Genomic DNA, 19,192 nt, shown 5'->3' with positions numbered 1-19,192 from the left:
GCTGGTGGACGAGCGGGGCCCCAGGGGAGCAGAGGGCTACAGCTGCTGCAGGACGAGTGGAGGGAAGGTGAGCTGGATGGTGGTGGTGGCTGCAGCCCTCCAAACCACAGCCTCAATCTCTGTGGCCAAGTCCCACAACCTTTCTTCACCCAGCCCCTCATTCCCGCATGATTTCCAGCCTCACTGCTCCCTTTGCCTCATCTCTGCCTGGCCATGGTCCTGCCCCATGGGAGGCACCAGGAGCAAAAATCCTGGTGGGCTCCAAAACTGCCCTCGCTTAGGTAAGCTCAGCCCAGGATCACCCCTGGCTGCTCACCATCCACAGACCCCATGAGGACAACAGAAGGGACTACATGCCTGAGCACCCCAGGTTCTCCCCAGACAGCTACAGCAAGCTCTGGGGTGAGTTGGTTTATTGGCAAAAAGGAGGGATTGTGCACTGGAGGAGCAGGGGATGTGTCAGAGCCTTGGCCACTGAGCTCGGAAGGGTGGTGGAGCAGCAGCATAGAGCTTCAGAGCATAGGTCTTGCATCACTTGGCAGGAGCATCCATCAGCCAGCCCACACCTCCTGGAAAACAGCCAGAAGAGGTGGGCTGAGTATTTGAAGTGAGGGGCCAATGGAGAGGGACAAGCAGGGCTCTCCATCAGGATCAGTGCACCCCCTTCCAGTTCCCTGCAGCTTTGTAGGGTGAGCGATCTCCAGCACTGGGTTTCTAGCTAACCCTTATGGCTGGATGTGTATTGATCTGGTGGGAAAGCATGTGGCAGGGTGGGCCAACAACAACCAAACAAACAAAAAAATGTTTTGCATGGTGAGCCACCAACCCAACCAGTGTCCCAGCCCCCATGGCTGGATGAGCTCTGTAGCCATAGGTTTCAGTTCAAGTTCACCCCGAGGGTCCTTCCTGCAGAGCAGTTCCAAAGAGAATGGTCCAGCCTGGGTGGGAGCTCCAGCACAGGTTCAAACAACTCAGCCCCCAGAGTAATTTAAAGAGTTCATGGTGGCCCTTGCTGGGGCACCAAGGGGGACAATTTCCAGCTGGGGACATTGCAAACGCTGTGCTGTGCTGCAGCAACTCACCTACGCTCCGTCGAGGCTGCATTCCTCTGTGAAAATAAAGAGAAAGGTTGAGTTCAGGGCTGTGGTCTGGCTAGTCCTATTTAGCACCCAAAATAGACAACTCAGGAATGAACTTGAACGAGGCGAAAGCCACAACATGCCGAGCCAGAGCACCTCTTGCTCCCAGAGCTTTCTCCTGCCAGCTCAGACCACAAAGTGGTGGCAGTGATGGGCTGAGCTGGTCCCTGCCAGCGTGTCCTGGCTCCCTGTATTGACTGAGCCAGCCCGACACGGTGCTGGGCAGTGCTCACCCTGGCTGGGCAGCATCGTGATCATCTTGTCGGTGAAGCCCTTCTCCCTTGCAAACTTCTTGAACAGCGCTGTGATTTTGGGTCTCACCTCCCGGGTTCTGCCTAAAGGCAAAGACACAGGTTAGCTCCAGGCTTTGGCCTGTCCCTGCATCTCCTGGGCACCAAGCGAGTGCACCCAGGCAAGGACAGGGTAGATGATAGTCCCTGGGAGAAGGCTGAAGGCAGTGGCGGAGGTCCTGGAGAGTGGTAGTGGCCAGGCACATGAGACATGCCTCCCAGGGGACAAGACAACGTGGAGGTGCCGGCACTGGCACAGTGTCTCCTCCTCTCTCGGTTCCCATCCCCACCATTTCTGCCCCCCTTGCAGTAGGATCCCTGCTCTTCACCCTGTTCCACCAAGCAATTTACCCAAGGCCATGGACTCCCAACACAGTGCAGGAGCCTGACCCCCAGCCTCCTCTGCCACACGGGGGACACACAGCACCCCCATCCCCGCTCCCGCACCCCATCCAGGGCAGGGAGGCATAGTGAGGAGGGGGTCTCTCCCACAACCCTTTTGACTCCTGGCTCTCAGGACACTACGAAGCACCCCAGCACCTCCGAGCTGTTCACCCCCCGTCAGAGCACCACTGGCTACGCACTGTAGAGCCTCAGCATGCGGTAGGTCTTCCCATCCTTCACTCTGAAGGCAAGGATAACGGCATATGTCTTGCCGTCGGTATGCAGCACCTGCACTGTTTTATTGCCTCTATCTGCAAAAGGACATGGAAGAAAGCAAAAGATTAATTACCTCCTCCTGAGAACAACCGCACCGCAAAAGGGCTGTAAGAGTGAATCGGGATGGTAGGGGCCAGGGCCACCCAGCCAGCCTTCCTCCTGTGTCTCCCCCTCCTGTTTTTCCCTCTTGCTAAGGCTCCTCTGTAAGCCTGGGGGAGCCCACAGCTCACAGCAGAGCAGAGGGATGGGAGGGTGAGCATGGGAGGATTTGGGGGTGGTCACTGCAGACAGTGGAGTAACCCAGCCAGTGTCAGATGGTGGGAAACCACTCTTGCTTCATCCCTTGGGAACATCTATCCACAGCCCCTTTGCAGGATGAACCTGCTTTTCCCCAGGGTTTAAGCTTGGGCTTATCCCAGAAGGAGGGAGCAGGGGTGCCTGCCACTCCAGTAGGACACCAGCCCTGGCATGGACCAGCCCTGGGGTGCAGCTGGCAGCTGGCTGCAGAGGGATGTCCCACCCAGGACCTCAGGAGAGGCAGGCAGGCACCCTGAGGGCCACGTCCCAGGGACAAGCAGATGCTTCAGACAGGGATGACGGGAAGTGCCTCCACCCCACCCCGGGGACCAGGCTACCCCCACTCACCAGAGCTGTAGTATTCACCCGGGATGCCTGTCGGCTTGTAGATCGCCTCTGATTTCTTACATCCCTCCGGGCTGCAAAACAGTGAAGGATGCTCCAGCTGGGGCAAAGCGACCCCTCCCTTCCCCTCCCCTGGGGATGCTGGCTCTGGGGTCGCTACCCCAAATGTGGGACCTGCTCTTCAGGGATGGGATGGTGCAGCCAGGGCAGGGTGGGGAGAGATGCCACCCTTGGAGCAATGGGTACCTGGTTTGGCAGGGGACAGCGCTAGCATCTGAGGATTGTCCCACGGGGTCACACAGCTATTCCCTTGCTCATGATCTGAGCTTCTGGGATGGGGCTGGTCCTGCTGGGGAAGCTTTAATCGTAGGGTGTTTTATCACCCTGCTGCATCCCTGCTGGGAGCAGTAGAGTGTGTCACCCTCTGTGGTGGGACTGTTCCTGGCTGGTGCTGCCCTGAGCCTGCCTGGACTGCCCTGAAGAAGGGGACCCCACGATGCAGCCTTCCCGAGCCCCTGTTTTAAACCACGGGGCTGGTGGTCCTGCCTTAGCCCTTGCCCAGATTTTTGGTGGGTGCTGGGTGGAGGCACCCAGGTGGAGACCTGCTGGTGAAGGTCCAGGGAGGTCAGTGAAGCCCACAGAGAAAAGCATTTGGCACTTACGTGGGAATTGCAAAGGAGACCTTCAGGTCACTGTCCCCCAGGACCGTGACACTGGCCATTGCCATCTTCAGCTTGTCCTTCTTTTGGAGGTAGCCCTCAGAGTCGGAGGCCAGAGCAATGATGTGCCATTTCCCTGCAATCTGGCAGCAAGGGCAGGCTGTGAGTCCGGAGGAGCAGGCAGGGACTTTCCCCTCCTTGGGGACCAAGCCAGGACACCCTCAAGCCATGGAACACCCACACCCCCTCTGGGCACCAAAATCCCTGCTGGGGCACCTACGCTGGACCTGGGTGACTGCCCTCACCTGGGTGTGACAGTGGAGCCAGCGGTGGCTGTGGTGTCCCCAGCTGTCCCCAGGACCAAAACACCTCTCCAGTCTCCACCCTAGTCACCAGAGGCCACGCTCCCACCTTCCCTTCCCTGGGATGCTGTGGATCACCTTGCTCTTGTCCAGCCCTGCAACCCCGCGGTCCTCAGCCCTGGCACGCAGCAGGCAGAGCAGCGCCAGCCCCAGGCTCAGCCCCACGGTCCTCATCTCACGGCAGCCTCCTCCAGCTTCACCGGCGGGATGGAGAGTGGTGCCGGGGCTGGTGGCTTTATAGTGCCACGCTTCCCGCCCCCTCTGCCCACCCCGGGGCCGCTGCGTGCCGAGCTGCACGGACACGAGCGGCACAACACGCTGCTGGTGTTGGCTTGGGCAAGGTGGTGGTTTTGAAGGGTGAAGTCAACCCCCGGCAAACAGCCTCCTGTCTTGCGGCAGAAGGGAAGTGCCTGCAAGCCCCGTGAAGGGCTGAGAATCAGGCTTGCAGGAGCTGTTGCACCAGTGCTGAAATTTAGGATTTTCCCTGTTTCTTCAGTTGCTTGTGAAAGAACAAAGAGAGCTTTTGTTTCCCAGCTGGCTGACAGGAGAGCTGCCGGGAGGAGCAGGGAGGTCCTTCCCGGCATGGGCCCCAGGGCAGCACTGTCACCCAGCGACCTGGCACGAAGGGGCTTGGTCACCCACCCCTCCGGCCAGGCTGGGATCTGCCCCAGGGCTGCTGCCGGGAATGTGCCTACACCCAGACACCCACACACTGCTGGCAGGAGCTGACGGCACGGTGCCCGGCAGGGTCACCCACCTCCTCTGGGGCACTCGGGGTCTGCAAAGCGGGGTGCACCCGAAGCAGGGCAGGCAGAAGGGGTCTGTGTCACTGCGGGCATGTGTCCCCTTCCACCGTGCCCTGGGTCTGGCAGGCTGCTGCGGTCAGAACCCCTGAAGGGTCCACGTTCCCTCCTCACAGCCCTGCACCTGGCTGGGCATTGAGGGAGCCCCACTCCAGGGCAGGGAGGTAGTTGGGGGGGACCAGGGGCTGCCTCCACTCTGCAGGAGGTGGAGGGGGATGGATGCCGCCTTTGGGGCTCATGGCAGCATAGTCCTGCTTTGGGCAGACGTGGGGACCAAAGGGGGTGGGAGACAGGCACGGAGGTCCTAGTCCTGCCGTGCATTTACCCTGGGCAGCCGCGGTGCAGTGCCACTGCTGCCTGGTGGCCCCACGGGAGACTGAGCTGGGAACGAGCTGTCCTGGGGACAAGCTCCAGGAGCCAGATCCTGTGCAGGCAGGGCTGGGCAGCCCGATTGCTTAACCCTCCCCACCCAGCTGGCTGTGCAAACCCCTCTCCATCCCAGCTCGATTCTCCCCTGCCCGCAGCCCTGGCGGCTGCCCCACTGCACCTTCCCCATCCTCCCCACACTGTGTGCAGCAAACAATGCAGCGAAGGAGCCCTCCAGTGCCCCCGGGGTGCTGAGAGCAAGGGCTGGATCCAGGACTGCTGGGCTCAGGGTGCCCGAGGACCCTGCATCACGCCTGCTCCCACCAACAAAAGCACTGAGACCTGGGGCAGCTTCTGGACCTATTTATTTAGGAGGGCGAGGCGTGATCCTGGTGTGGGGCAGCAGGGCTGGCAGAGCCTGGCCAGGGAGGATGGGAAGGGACACCATGGAATGAGGGAGCAGAGCACAATTTCCACCAGGTCCGGAGGACACGTGGCCCTGGTGTTGGCTCCTTTAGCTGCAGGGAGGCAGGACAGACGGACGAGTAGTTATAGCAGAGGAAAGCCGATGTGACGCAGAGCCACAAGGCAGGCGAGGGGCTTCCTGGGGGGCTGCAAGTCCTTGCTCAGCCCAGGCCATGCTGGGAGGGAGACCCAGCTTCCCTGAGCCACACTCACCTGATGACCTTGGTGCAGTGATCTGTTGAAAAGCAAAGAGAGGGATGAGAATGCCATGGGCAGTGCCGTGAGCCCCCACACAGCGTCCCTGTGCAGGGGGGGCTGTGTGTGCCACCCCGTGCCCTCCTGGCACTCACCCGACTTGGGCAGGACAGCCAGCATGTCCTTGGTCAGGCCCACGGTGGGGATGAGCTCTTTGAACCTCTGCAGGAGCTGGGGAGTCACATCCTGCTCCCTTGCTGCAGCCAGACACCCAGAGTGGGGGCTGGTGAGTGCAGGGGGACCTGGCAGCGAGCCCCACGCTGGGGGTCTGGCTCCCACAGGGCAGCGATGGGACCCCAGGGAAGGGCAAAGGTGAAGCTATGGAGGTGCAGGGTGGACAACCAGCAACCCACAGCTGGCAGGAAAGGGGCACAAGCCCCTTGGATGAGCGACCCACCCCCCCAGGGATGGTATGGGGCAGCCAGTGGGGCTGGGGGTCTGCAGCTGGACTGGCACACTGCACGGGGGCTTCGGTTCCGACCACAGTCAACCAGGGATATTTTTTGTGCAAGGTTTCATTCAACCCAGAATGAATTCCCTGGGTGCCAGCATACTGGGGGCTGATGTTGGCGGCCCCAGGTAGCAGAGGGGACCCCAGCCCCTGCCTCCCGCTGGTGCCTGTATCCCTCCCCAGGGAGCCGAGGGTGTCCGTCCCCGCTCCCGACACCCACTCAAGAGCTGCAGCGCAGTTCTGGGCCGTTCCTGCCCGTTCTGCTGGAGCTGGTGCACGATGGCGTAGTGGCTGTAGTCCGTCTCCATCACATGCATGTCCTTCTTCTCTTGTGCTGCTAAAGGACCCCAGACGGTGCCTGGTTGGGCAATGCCGCACAGCCAGAGCACCCCCACGGCCCCAGCTGGGGGTCATGGCTCCGGACCCGAGCCCCAAGTTTGCCTGAGGGGGTATGAGAAGGGGAATGCTGCGTGATCCAGCAGAGCAGGTGCCCACCCGCAGCACGACCCCTTGCCAAGCAATGGAGGCAGAGGGGCCAAACCCACCTCCTGCTGCTCCCAGGCATGGGGGACCCGTGATGCCCACCCTCTGTTTCAGGGTGTCCGTGGTTCCAGTCCCCCCTGCCCACACATACCCACGTAGTGCCCTGTCTGTCCACTTCGCTGGAAGAGCAGCTCAAACTTTTGGCATTTGTCCAGCCTGGAAAGGGAAAATGGAAATGGCAAAGGTGGCTGGATGCCACAGGGGAAGGCAGAGGGGTGGTGGGGGCAGGAGGCAGCCCAGCCTGCCTGTGCGACATGCCAGGATCCAGGCAGGACCAGGTGCCGTCGGGCAGTGGGTCTGTGGGGAGGATGCTCCTCACCCAGCTGTCTTGGTGGGGAGGGGAGTCCCCTGGCCCAAGCGGCACGCAGTGAGCAGGGTGGGCACTCACATAGGCCAGACAAGCTTCATGTCCAGGTCATCCTCTGGTGTGAGGCTGATGGTGATGGTGGCCGACTTCATCCCGTCCTTAATCTTCAGGAACACGGAGCAGTTGGAAGCGGTAGCTGCGATATGCCACGTCCCTGCAAACTGCCGCAGGACATCACCAGTGGGGTTGGGGAAAGCCATGGGGACCTGTCAGCCTGTGGTAGGGGACCTGCCACCCTCTGTGGGGACCTGCCACCCTCTGCGGGGACCTGCCAGCCTGTGGTGGGCGAGCTGCCACTATCTGTTGAGGACTTGTCACCCTCTGTGGAGACTTGCCAGCCTCTGTGGGGACTCGCCAGCCTAACACAGGGACCTGCCACCCCCCTGTGCGCAGAACACCCTGAGCTGCCCTGTGCCAGGAGGGTGGGCTCAGCAGCTGGCCCATGTTACCTGGGGAAGTGCTGCGTGCTTGGGGGCATCACAGCCCCTGGTGTTTGTGTCCCTGCAGTGTGGCCACCACCAGCTCTGGCCACAGCATGCAGGAGCTGCCCAGGACTACCCCAATTTTGCCCATGTCCTCCTGGGCACTGCCCTGGTACCAGCTTGGTGCTGGGACAAGGGTGCGCTGGGGGTGCCCAGTCACGCCTGGGGATGCAGCATGGGCACCCTCCCCCCGCCAGGCCCCCCAGTCCAGGCAGGACCAGCCAGGTGGGCACCTTGTGCTGTTACCTTCTCAGCGCTGAAGCTCGACTGCACAGGGACCTCGGCCCCTGCCCGCAGCAGGGAGAGCAGGGCCAGAGCCAGGCTGGGCAGCGTCACCATCATCCTGGCTTGGGGGGCTGGATGCGGGCAGGAGAGGCTGCATGGATCTGCTTCTTCCTGCACCCGGCTTTATAGCCCCCGCTGCTGGCAGCACCCCCTGCCCGCCCCCACTTTATGCAACAGGTTACACAAGAGCAGGGATAACTTGTACCCGTGTTAGGTGACAGTGTTGGCCCCTTCACCCTCTAACTGCCCAGTCCTGGATGAATGAAGCCTTGTGTGAGACCCAGCCCAGAGCACGTTGGGGACTGGGTGATGCCCCGTGCCCAGCACTGTCTGAGGAGGGAAATGAGGGTGCCCCCAGTGCCCCCCACCTGGCTGTTGCCTGCTGGCCCTGGGGAGTGGCAGTGCTGGGATGGATCCTGCCTCAAGGAGGAGGACGGCTGGGCCGCCGTTTTAGCCCAGGGTTGAGCCACAGCCCGGTGCCCCCCAGAACGGATTGTGGCTTCCCAGGCTGCTGGCAGCAGGCACAGATCCTGATCCTGGAGGGGATCACGGCACGGAGACCAGGTGGGTGGCCGGTGCTGAGCCACATCCAGCGCTGTTGCTCTGGTTCATGTCCATCCTTCCCCAAATCTTTGGAGACCTCCCGTGATTGCCCATCCCCATTCCCATGCTGCCAGCCTGCTCTCCAGCAGCAAAACTGAGGCAGGGAGACTGGGGCAGCCCAGGGTGCCCGAGGGGCAGGCAGCAGCAGACCCCACAGTGGGTGCCAGCCCCGGGGACCCATTCTCCCTGGATGGGGCAGGTTTGGTGGCCAGGCAGCACCGTGGCGTGGTGCTGCGAGTGCACATGGCATCCCACCCCAGCAGCCCCACCACCATGAGCTGGGATCAGCCCTGACCCCCAGCACCAGCCCAGCCCACCGCCACCAGCCATGCTTCTCCCCCCGCATTGCCCCACTGGGGCTCCCCCTGTGATAACCCAGCAGAAAAGGAGGGGGGGGTGTCTGGTTTTACATGGGCTTTAATAAGGATGGGTGTACAGATGTGGGGTGCAAAGCCATGGAACGAGGGCTGCCAAGGTGCTGGGGGTGCACTGAGGACAGGGTGGGACGGGGCAGCCACTGGCTTGTGCTGCTTTCGGGGCTCCGGCCAGCAGCAGCAGCTGGGTCTGCCTGGAAGAGATGGGGGGGTCAAGCACAGCTGAGCTGGGGGAAACAAGGGGACACACACCGGGGGGGGACATCAGCCCTGCCAGCTCCATGTTGAGTGGGTGGGCACCCACCACCCAGGGCCTGGGACAACAAAAGAGCCACTCCATGGGGATGGGGTGGGGGGTCCCCAGCAGGGGTAAGCAAAAGGAACATCCTGGTGGGGGTGGGAAGGGGCTGGGGGCTCTGCAGGGTGGAGTGGCTCAGAGCACCCCCCCGTACCCTCCCGCAGGGCTGGTCTGAGCCCCAGTGAACTCACCTAGGCAGCATCTGCCATGCATTTGTCTGCAGGAGGAAGAAAAGCAGCTATCAGCTCCTCTGGGGGCTGGGGGACCACTGCCCATCGAGGAATTCCATATCGGGGCACCCCATGGCTGGCCCCATGCTGGCCCCACAGGGAGGTAGAGACAAGCCAGGAGGGTCTCCTCCTTCTCAACCCACCAGGGTACCCCATACCTCACCCCCACTCCCTGCTGCTCCCCTGCCCCCCCAAGCTCTCCCACTGGCTGCTCTCACCCGTCTGGGGCAGGATGAGGATCTCTTCGTCCGTCAGGCCCTGCTCCTTGGAGAACTGGGTGAACCTTTCCAGGCGCTCAGGACTGAGCTCCTTTGTCCTGCCTGCAGCCAAAAACAGTGTGAGAGGCAGCCCCTGGACCCCCCCGCACGAGGTCATGCTGTCCCAGGGCACGGGCAGCCCAGCAAGGGATAAGTTCCCAGGGAAGGGGGTCCTGACCCCACCATCCCATGGGTCACCCCAGCTTGGGAGATGCTGCTGCCCTTCTCCCGTGGGAGAGATGCCCCACGGAGGACATCCCAGGGGGTCCTGGGGGGTGGGTGGCATGGTGGTCCTGGGGCAGACGTACTGTAGAGCAGCACCATGGTGGAGGAGCCGGTGCTCTTGGAGATCTGGGTGGCCACCAAGGCGTACTCCTCATAGTTGGTCTCCACTACACGGATGTCGTGCTTGCTGCCCCAGCCTGCAGAGGACAGGGAGGGCATGGCTCAGCCCCAGCACCTAGCCAGCCCTGCGATGCTCCAGGAGGGCAGGAGCAGGGACAGGTGACAGCAGGGCTGTCCCCCAGGGCTGGGAGCATCAGGGACATCAGGGGCTGCCCCGCAGGATGAGGATGGGCTGGGAGCTGGCGACTCACGTGGGCTGGTGTAGCTGTACCGCCCTGGCTGCTCCGTTTTAGTGTAAAGGCTGTTCCTCTTCTCACACTGGTCACCCCTGGGGAGCACAGCACAAGGATGTCAGAGGGGCCAGGGTGATGCTCCAGCCCACACAGAGCCCCATGCATGTCACCAGTGCCCACCACCCCAGCCTGGGATGGGGGAGCACTCCCTGCCCCCCCACACCTCCCCATGCCCATACTTGGGGTAGGTGGAGGTGACTTCCAGGTTCCCATCTGCAGTGACGGAGATGACTGTGGTGCACATCTTCATCAGGTTCTTCTTCTCCTTGAACCAATTGGAGTTGGAGGCCAGGCCGATGCTGTACCATCTCCCCGTGAGCTGCACACAACCTCCGCTCAGTTGTCAGCCAGGCGCAGACCCTGCCTTGCCCCTTGGCCATCCACCAGCCCCAGCCCAGGCCACCCGCCCCTCCCCTGCCAGCCTGCACCCCGCAGCAGGACGGTGTCCTGGGCTCCCTGTCCCCCAGGGAGCTGCTACAGCTCTCAGCGTCCACAAAATGCAGCAGCCAGGAAATCCCTGGTTTATAACACGCCTTTCACTGCCTGACACTGGGGCAGGTGACAGGGCTGCCAGGCTCCAAGATGCGTTTTCCGTCTGCTTGGGGGTGTGAGGAGGGGTCAAGACCCCAGGGCCGGCATGGCTTATCCCAGCCCAGTCTCTGGGGCTACCAGCTTGGTGCACCCAAAGGGGAGATGGGTTGTGCTGGGAGCACCCTTGCAGGACATGCTAGACCCCCACCCTTGCAGGACATGCTAGACCCCCATCCTTGCAGGACATGACTCCATCCCCATCACCCCCCTGGGGTGCCTTCGCCCCCAGGACCCCTCCAGGAGCTCCCTGGAGGAGCAGGCAGCATGGCCACTGCCCCAGCTTGGTGGGACCCCAGGGCTGTGGTGCCAGCCCCGGCTGCATGCAGCCAGGCTGGGGCTGTCCTGCCCTGGGTCCTGCCCATCATGGGGGGAAGAAAGGGAGCGCAAGCACCCCAAGCATACTAGCACCCAGGGGCTGGGAGGGCAGAGGGGTGTGTGGACACCCCAGCACAGCAGCCCGTTTTTGGGACCCTGGGCTGGGGAGTGGGGTCTCTGTTGGGGAGGGGGGCCCATGGTCCGTCTCCGTGCTGCCTGTCAAACTGGCACTGCTTTTCTCAGTCCCTGTGTGTCTACACCCACCCCATGGCACAGCAGATGACCCAGCCCCACACTTACTCGGTCCTGCCCCACAGGCTGGAGCCTGGATCCTGCATCCCCTCCAGAGCCACCAAACCCGGGCGCCAGGGGCTCCCCAGGGACAGGGGCTGCGGGTGCACCAGCTACCCTGCCCCTCCCAGTGCTGGGGCTCAGCTGGCCCCAAATCTACCTGCAACACCCTCTCTAAACATTTCCAGGGTGAGGATCCCCCCAAATGCCCCAAACCTCCATGCAGGTGATGCCGGCCAGGCTGGGTCACCTTGTCCTGCTGGAAGTCGGTTTGCACAGGAACGCTGTCCTGCGCGTGCAGCACCCCGAGCAGGGCCAGTCCCAGGACACTGAGCAGCGTGGCGTGCATGTCTTCTGCTGAGCCGAGCCGAGCCGAGCCGAGCCGAGCGAGAGGAGCAGGCAGAACGCTGCAGTGCTGGAGAGTCAGGCAAGCCCCTATTTATGGGCAGGCTGTGCAGTGGCCCCAGGGGGACCAGCCCTGCCTCCCCCCCATGCCGTTATGCAAGCAAGAGCAGCGGTGAGTGCTGAAGCCAAAGGGCAGGCAGGGGAACCTGCAAATGTTTCCCTCCTGTTGATACGACATGTTTGCTTTGGGGTGCCAAACTGCTCCACAGCGAAAATACAGCTTGCAGCCAGCACGGTGGCTGTCCCTGCCCCCAGCGCTGCAGAGCCGGGGTCCAGTGGCACAGACAGGGGCCAGAATGGGGGTCCAGGGTTTGCTGGCTGCCCTGTCCTTCCAGGATGGCCTCACTCAGGCTCAGAGAGGGGCCCAAGCGAGGTGGACGGTGTGTCAAGTGCTTGCCAGGTCCAATCCAACCCATGGGACTCGTGGACACCTTCAGGTGTTTCTGCAGCACCCCTGCCTTGCCCTTGCCCAAGTCTCTGCATCACCTGAGGAAGCATCTCACAGCTGGCCCCACCACCGGTCAGGGTGTGTCCCACCAAGGCACAGCCCCAGTGCACCCCAACGGCGAGCTGGGGGGCTGGGGGTGTTGGGCAGGGAGCCAGAGCCCACCTTGGGCAGCCCCAATGCCCAGCTCTCTGGGGACCAGCATGCAGACAGAGGGATCCCTAGTGCTTCATCCTCCCCATGCCACCCTGCACCCTTTGCCAAGAGGGGCTGGGAGACGTCCTCCCCCTTGGTTAGGGGTCACCAGCAGGTGCTGAGATGCTCCCCCTCCTAATCTGGGGACACCCTGAGCTCCCACAGGGTGAGGGCTGGGGATGAACACTGGGTGTCAGCAGCAGCACCCACGGGTCTGGCACGGTTCGGGCAGGGCTGGCCGTGCTGGGCAGAGCATCAGCTCGGTGGCTCTCCCCACGGCACAGCCCTGGCCAAGGCTCTTTATGTAAGGAGCGTGTTTTCACAACAGCTGGGTTTTTTCCTCTGGCAGCCCACCCTGCCTGCCTGCCCCAGCACATTCCCTTCCCTCACCCAGCTGTGAGCCCGGCTTGCCCCTGCACACCACGCGCCAGCAGCCAGGCCAGCCCCAGCGACGCGGATTTATTAAAACAAAACAAAAGCTGAGCTGGGCAGGATGGAGCATCACGAGAACCCAGCTGGGGCCCCCCACATGCTGGGCTGGGGGCTCAGCCTCTGTCTGAGCCCATCCTTGGGGCTCAGGGTGCTGGGAGGAGCTCTCTCCATCAGGTGTCAGAGGCACGGGCACCCACGGGTGTCACTGTAGCACTGCGCTGGGGTAGGGGCACAAAGCCCCCACCCTGCTGCCCTTTTATCCCTAGCTCCCAGCCCAGGGCAGCAGGAGGGGGTGCCCATGTGGCGTCTGCTCTCTTTGGGGGTGGCACAGCTGGGGGCTAGCCCAAGGACCTGGGTGGCAAAGCTGGGTGCAAGCGCAGGAGTGTTGGGGTACATGGGGGCAACGGTGTGGGGCAGGCTGAGCCTGCTGCTGGGGCTGGGGGGCACAGGCAGGATGGAGGTACCTGGGCTGTAGATCACCAGGGTGCCGGGACACGGACCATCACGCACAACATGGGCATCTGCGCCGCAGAAATGGGTTCGTGCCTGATAAACACGGGCTGGGCTGAGCTGGGGTGCAGGGGGGGTCCTTGGGGACCAGCTCAGAGCAGGAAAGCAGGGTCCCCCCCTCGGCCCTCATCGCCCTGCCACGGCCCCACCATAGTGCAGCCACTTCTGGGGTGCAGGTAGGTGCAGGGCAGAAAGCGAGCCAGATCGTAACACCCCGACTCTGCCAGGCTGAACTAGGCAGCTTGGGGGATCTGCAAGCGCAGCCGGACCGACTGCCCCGCACGTGGGCAGCAAGGACAGGGGCTGGCTTTGGGCGAGTCACGCGGCCAGCGGTCCCTTACATAAGTTGCTGATAAACAACATGTGTTACCAGTTTCCGCTAAGATTGCAAAACACCAGCGCTGGGGGCAGAGGGCTGCCCTCCCCCGCCCGGGGCTGTGGGGTAGCTCTGGGGTGGCTGGGGCACTGCAGCTGCGGGGGTGGGGGGCTACCCCCCACCACCTCCCACCACCTCCCACCACCCAGCCTGTCCCAGGGAATTGTCACAGCTCGCTCAAAACGCACTGGCCCAAGCGTGTGCCAGGACAGCCTCAGCCTGGCTCCACACACAGGGGAGAGGGGTCCTGCAGGGGGCTGCAGCCCCAGGGGTAACGCTGCAGCCCCTCTCCCCTGGTTACACCCCTGGTCCAAGCCCCCGCAGCCCCCGTAGCCCCCACAGCTTGCTCAAAGCACCCAAAGAACGTCCCCTGCCTGGCTCTGGGGTGGGGTGCCAGCTGTGCCGGTGGGCTTTGGGAAGCCCTCGCAGGCAGGGGTCCAGCCCAGGCAGCAGCTCCCTGCAGGGAACGCGGTGTGTAGGGCTGGGGCAGGGGGGCTGGGGCAGGGGGGCTGGGGCAGGGGAACGGGGTGTTTCGGTGCCCTGGAGGCCCTGGGGGTAGGAAGCAGGACCGCTGTGGGGCCAAGATTTCCTCCTCTGGGCTCCCGGAGAGTTTCCCTGGGTTGTTGCAGGGGGAAGGCAGATCCTGTGCCAGTCCCTAGCACCCCCCAACCCCACGCAGCCCCACAGCACCAGGCACGGGGTGCTTTTCCCCACGCTGTGCTGGGCGCTCAGCGCTTTCCCTCGCTCACCAACCAGCCAGGCTCATGTGCACTGCAGCGCCCAAGAGTAAATCAGGAACTGCCACGACTCCTGCCTCATTGTCCCATGGCTGGGGTGAGGCTCAGGGAGAGGATGATGGGGCTGCATGAAGGGGGACGCACAGCCCCCCAGCACCCTCCCGGCACCCCGTGGGCCAGGAGCACAGTGCCAAGGCACTGGCAATCCCAGGGCAGCACTGGCCTTGTTGGGGCAGATCAAGGGGTGACTTGCCTGGACACATCTTTTTCTCTGAGACATTTATTGGGGTGTTGCTGGCTGCTGCAGGGCACTGGGGTGCAGGGCAGAGGGGTGGCACAAAGCTGTGGGGGGACAGGACAAGGACAGGCATGGCTGCCAGTGCAGCTGGAGGAGCCAGAGAGCCCCAGGGCTGGCTCCAGAGCTGTAGAGCAGCTGCAGGGTCTGACCAAACCCTGGATCAGTCCTGCATGACCATGGATGGCTGGATGAGGTGAAGGCTGAGCTCTGGGGACCTCCTAGCAACAGCGTCTACACCTATGGCTTCGTTTCTGGAAGGGAAAGAGAAGTGCTGTGGGGCTGGGGAAATGTCTGAGCCCAGCATTAGGGCTGGAGACCCACCTTCTGCCCCCTCAAGCACCAACAACGTTATGGGGCTGTCCTTGGGGACCCCAGCCCTCAACCCAGGGTGCTTCTGTCGCTGGACACCACATCCCAAACCAGCCCTCGCTACAGGCAACACCAATATAGACCCCACTAAGCCCAGCCTGACCCATGTTGGGGGTGAATGGGGCTTTGTTTTGCCAGCGTGCATCTGATGCCCATCCTGGGTGGTGGTCTGCCACCTCCTTATCCCACATAAGGCCCCAGAGGGACCCTGTCCTGTGGGATGGTCTGGCATGGACCCCCCTCCCCGTGCCCAATCAGTCCCCTAGGGCAGGACCACAGAGCTGTGTTGCAGTGTGGGTCTAGCACAGTGTGCCCAGCCCACAGCCAGGGCAGGGAGAAGCCACACGGTGCCCAATGTGGGGCCAGGCTGGGGACACGGAGGGGACCCAGGATGTTGCATGGTATTCACAACTCACCATCAAGGGTGTGAAACTCGTCTGCAGAGTCGCAAAACCCTGCAAGAGACAGAGCCCGGGACGGTCACCCTCCTTGAGCACCCAGGACCCTCCAGCCCTGCGCCCCAGGGACACTGTGGGGCACGCTCAGTCCTTGCATCTTTGTCCCTGGGGTGGCTGCAGCATGGGGACAGACTCCACACGTGGCCCTGCTGTGGGTGACCTGGGGCCCCAAGCTGCTCAAACCATGTGTGTTTGTGCCTCTCCTTCCCCACGCTAGAGGGGCCAGACCCCAACCCCTGATGCTGAGCCAACCCCTGATGCTGAGCCCTGCTTCTGGGTGCAGGCCTCACCGTGGGTGCCCCCTGCTCCCGGGATATCACGTGGCACCCACCGTATGTGGGGAAGTAGTAGGTCACATCTTCGCTCAGGCCCACAGCTCTGACATGCTGCTCAAACTTGTCCGCAACAGCGTCACTGACCCGGCTGGTCCGTCCTGCGCCGGGAGGGAATCAGCAGCTTTGAGCCCTGCCTGTCTCTGCCGCAAAGCCCCCCATGCCCAATGCAGCAATGCTTAGGGCCAAGGGGTCTTTCGGCTCAGAGACACTGGTTACCAGTTCCCCGTTCCCCCCTCACTGGCTCCCTTCTGCAGCATTTGGGGACAATTCTCCATCTGCGGCCTGAGACCCTCGGGGAGACCCCATTCCTGTCTGGGTCCTCTGGGGCACCGGTAGGCATTCCCTGAGCCCAGCACGGGTTTCCCACCCCTCTGCCACTCCCGTCCTTCATCTGCCACAAGTCCCAGCACACCAACCCACCATAGAGTTTGACAGAGATGCTTCGGCCCTTCTGGTAATAGAGGATAGCGTAGCTGCTGTGGTCTGTCTCACCCACCACTACGTCCACTTTGCTGCCATACCCACGACCTGGGAAAGACAGAGAACAGCCCTGTTAGTCCCAGTTAACACTGGTTAGCCCCGGCACCATCCAGGGGCCTCATTTCACCACAAGCAGGGTGTACAAGGGGTGAAAATCAGGGCCAGAGTGGGTGCAGCCCCACAGGGTGCTGCTCCCAACCAGCAGGCACCAGTCTGCAGCACTGCCCCTGATGGCATCTGGCACTGGGGCACGTTGAGACCTCAGAGGTGAGATACTGGGAGGGCACTAGCAGGGTGGACACAGGTACCAGAGCCCTGCTGAGAGCAGGAAGTGGGGGCTCCAGCCCCACGGTCCCTGCAGCACTCATGCCACCCCAGCCCAGCCTCCCTCACCTTTCAGGAGGAAGCGTCCATGGGCCTGGGCAGGGAGATAGCGCTGCCTGATTTCCCAGCACATCCCGTCTCTGTACGAGGAGAAGAGAGAGTCAGCAGGCTGGGGAGGATCCAGCCCAAGTCCCTGCCTGCCCCACTTGCCAGGGCACACATGGTATCTGTTTTCCCGGGACTCTGTTTTCTCCCTGGGGAGATGCTGCAGAGATGCAGAGCCCAAAAACCTGCTGAGCCCAAAGGGGTCTTTCCCCCTCCAGCTCTCAGCCTGGCTTGGCCCCTCAGCATGCCCAGGGCAGGGGGAAGTGCCCATGGATGCACTGAAGACCCCCCTCCTCAGCTGTGCTGCTGCAGTGGTGGCCCCAGGATCCAGTCTCTGGCTGGGCAGTCATGGAGCAACCACGTGCCTGATCGGTGCCTTGGTTTCCCAGGCCTGGCTGCCCCCCCCCCCCCCCCCCCCGCCCAGCCTGGGCAGCCCAAGCCCACGCTGGGTGGGTGGCTACGTGGGTGGCAGGGTACCAGCCTGCTGTGGCCAGGACTTCTGCAACAGACCATCCCTCTGCACTTTGCTCTCTCCTTCTTGAAGCCTGTGGCCAGGGCACTGGTCCTGCTCTGACCTGCCTGCAGCGTCTCCATCCTGCCCAGTGTCCCCATCCCACCCAGCGTCCCCTGTCCCCATCGCAGGGCACTGGTCCCACTCTGACTTGCCTGAAGCTTCTCCATCCCATCCAGCATACCCTGTCCCCATCCCAGGTCTTGCTCTGACTTGCCTGCAGCATCCCATCCCATCCAGCATCCCCTGTCCCCAAGCCAGGGCACGAGCTCTGTTCTGGCCTGACTGCAGCATCCCCATCCCTGCCTATGGCCCCGCTGGCCAGCATCACTCACAGCTTCCTGAAGGTGCTGATGGCCAGGCTCTGCCCATCCAGGATGGTCACTGTCACCGCCGTGGCCTCGAGCCTGTGGCTGTGCTCTGCCAGGTAGCTGCAGCGGGAGGCCATGCCGACCAGGAACCACCTCCCTGCAAGCTGCATGGCACAGAGGTGACCCGTCTGCCAGGCTACTATCTCAGGGTCCCGCTACCGTGCTGCCCTGAGCACCCACCACCCTGAACACGCTTCTTCCATGATGTCTCCCCTTGCTTGGCACCTCTGCTGTCCCCTTGGTGTGCCCATGGGGCATGACTGCCCTTGTTTGGGAGCTGGTGGGTGGCACAGAGCAGGACAGATAGGAGCCTGGCATGGGGACAGGCTGAAGCAGGGGGCTGCGCGGAGGGGCTGTCCAAGGCACCCACCCATGCCTCACTGCCAGCGAGGCTGTGAGCACCGCAGTGCAGCCCTGGGCGCGTGGTGGACAGCACTGCGCTGCCGTGCCCAGATGCTCAGACCCCCCAGGCCCCCCGAGCCCCAGCTGGAGGCCGTGCCCAGCGCCGCAGGGGGAAGCGAGTGCCAAACCCAAGGTCGAAAACCGCTGCACCAGCCCTGGGGCTGAGGCTGGAGGTGGCTGTGGGAGCAGGGGGTCTGGCTGGATGGCAGCCGCCCAGGGTGGGGGTCCCTGGCGAGGCTTCAGCCCCTGCACCTGCCTCACAGGGCAGCGCTGGGCTCATGCTCCTGTCACCCCTGACTGTGGCGGTGGGGGCGGACAGGGGGGCTTGGGCTGGGGGCCAGGCTGCAAGGCCAGGTCTGGAGGGGGTCCCTGCAGGCCGGGGGAGTGCTGCAGGGTCACACCTGGCTGGGGACACGCAGGGGGACAGAGCGCTGCCCCCGCTGCCATGCTGCAGCCCCACAGGTGCTGTGCCCCCAGGCCCCATGTGGGGCCCCACCCAGCCCCAGCCCCTCACCTGGGGGAGGCTGAGATTCTCCTGAGCCGCCACCTTCTCCAGTGGGCTCTGGGGAGGGGGTGGACGCTGCCGCCGCCCAGGCCCCAGCCCCAGCCCCAGCGCTGGCCCCGGCGGGGCAGCGAGAAGCAGGCCGAGCAGCAGGAGGCTGCCCAGGCCCGCCATGCTGGGCCTGCTGCCGGGAAGCGGTGGGGGCAGGAGGGCGGCGGGGGCAGGCGGCACCGTGGCCGGGCTGGAGCTGGGCCAGGCCGGGGCCGGTGGGGCCCGCAGGCCGGGGCAGGCCGGGAGGGCCGCGGTAGGCAGGGGTCAAGGTCAGGGCAGGCTGGGGCTGGGGGAGCTGCACGCTGGGGTCAAGGCCGGGGGTCCCCATAGCTGGGGCCGGACAGGGCCACCAGGGAGCAGGGGGGCCCGATCCGGAGGGGAGTGGGGGGGGGCGACCCCACGGCTGGTGGGCGGGGCCTGATCGGATGGGGGCGTGGCCTGATCAGGCGAGGCGGGGCAGAGCTGTCGCTTTAGGGGCGATCGTGCCGCGCTCGGCTAGCTGCGCCTAGCGCGCTGAGCG

At 63.5% G+C, this 19,192-nt stretch overlaps 3 protein-coding genes across 5 annotated transcripts; all 3 read right to left on the bottom strand.

Annotated features, from left to right (window-relative positions):
* Positions 1 to 396: 396 nt before the first annotated feature.
* On the bottom strand, positions 397 to 4,039 carry LCNL1 (lipocalin like 1). Its single transcript, XM_040607524.1, has 7 exons — positions 3,831 to 4,039; positions 3,394 to 3,533; positions 2,735 to 2,805; positions 2,014 to 2,124; positions 1,373 to 1,474; positions 1,083 to 1,108; positions 397 to 569 (listed from the first exon to the last, which is right to left on the bottom strand). The coding sequence occupies exons 1-6, from the start codon at positions 3,924 to 3,926 to the stop codon at positions 1,083 to 1,085; spliced, it is 546 nt and encodes a 181-aa protein (XP_040463458.1). The 5' UTR covers positions 3,927 to 4,039; the 3' UTR covers positions 397 to 569.
* Positions 4,040 to 5,268: 1,229 nt separating this feature from the next.
* On the bottom strand, positions 5,269 to 13,633 carry LOC121094194 (lipocalin-like). 3 transcript variants are annotated; one of them, XM_040607497.1, is made up of 9 exons: positions 9,493 to 9,584; positions 9,236 to 9,261; positions 7,731 to 8,936; positions 7,024 to 7,163; positions 6,727 to 6,791; positions 6,313 to 6,429; positions 5,737 to 5,838; positions 5,600 to 5,621; positions 5,269 to 5,439 (listed from the first exon to the last, which is right to left on the bottom strand). In XM_040607497.1, the coding sequence occupies exons 3-9, from the start codon at positions 7,824 to 7,826 to the stop codon at positions 5,436 to 5,438; spliced, it is 546 nt and encodes a 181-aa protein (XP_040463431.1). In that variant the 5' UTR covers positions 7,827 to 8,936; positions 9,236 to 9,261; positions 9,493 to 9,584; the 3' UTR covers positions 5,269 to 5,435. The 3 variants fall into 3 exon arrangements, with proteins under 3 accessions (XP_040463431.1, XP_040463432.1, XP_040463430.1); XM_040607498.1 differs by having other exon boundaries at positions 6,313 to 6,426; XM_040607496.1 differs by lacking the exons at positions 5,269 to 5,439; positions 5,600 to 5,621; positions 5,737 to 5,838; ... (1 more) ...; positions 6,727 to 6,791; positions 7,024 to 7,163 and adding exons at positions 9,840 to 9,953; positions 10,128 to 10,204; positions 10,349 to 10,488; positions 11,617 to 11,781; positions 13,308 to 13,633 and having other exon boundaries at positions 8,772 to 8,940; positions 9,493 to 9,594.
* Positions 13,634 to 14,734: 1,101 nt separating this feature from the next.
* C8G (complement C8 gamma chain) lies at positions 14,735 to 18,915 on the bottom strand (the record flags this gene model as incomplete). Its single annotated transcript, XM_040606597.1, has 7 exons — positions 14,735 to 15,015; positions 15,550 to 15,588; positions 15,923 to 16,024; positions 16,347 to 16,454; positions 16,800 to 16,870; positions 17,682 to 17,821; positions 18,634 to 18,915. Coding segments are annotated over 7 exons (756 nt in total), but the record flags the coding sequence as incomplete, so codon positions are not given.
* Positions 18,916 to 19,192: the final 277 nt, after the last annotated feature.

This window comes from Falco naumanni, chromosome 9, assembly GCF_017639655.2.
Source record: "Falco naumanni isolate bFalNau1 chromosome 9, bFalNau1.pat, whole genome shotgun sequence".
NCBI classification, from domain to species: domain Eukaryota; kingdom Metazoa; phylum Chordata; class Aves; order Falconiformes; family Falconidae; genus Falco; species Falco naumanni.
This window is presented reverse-complemented; position numbering and strand designations above follow the sequence as displayed.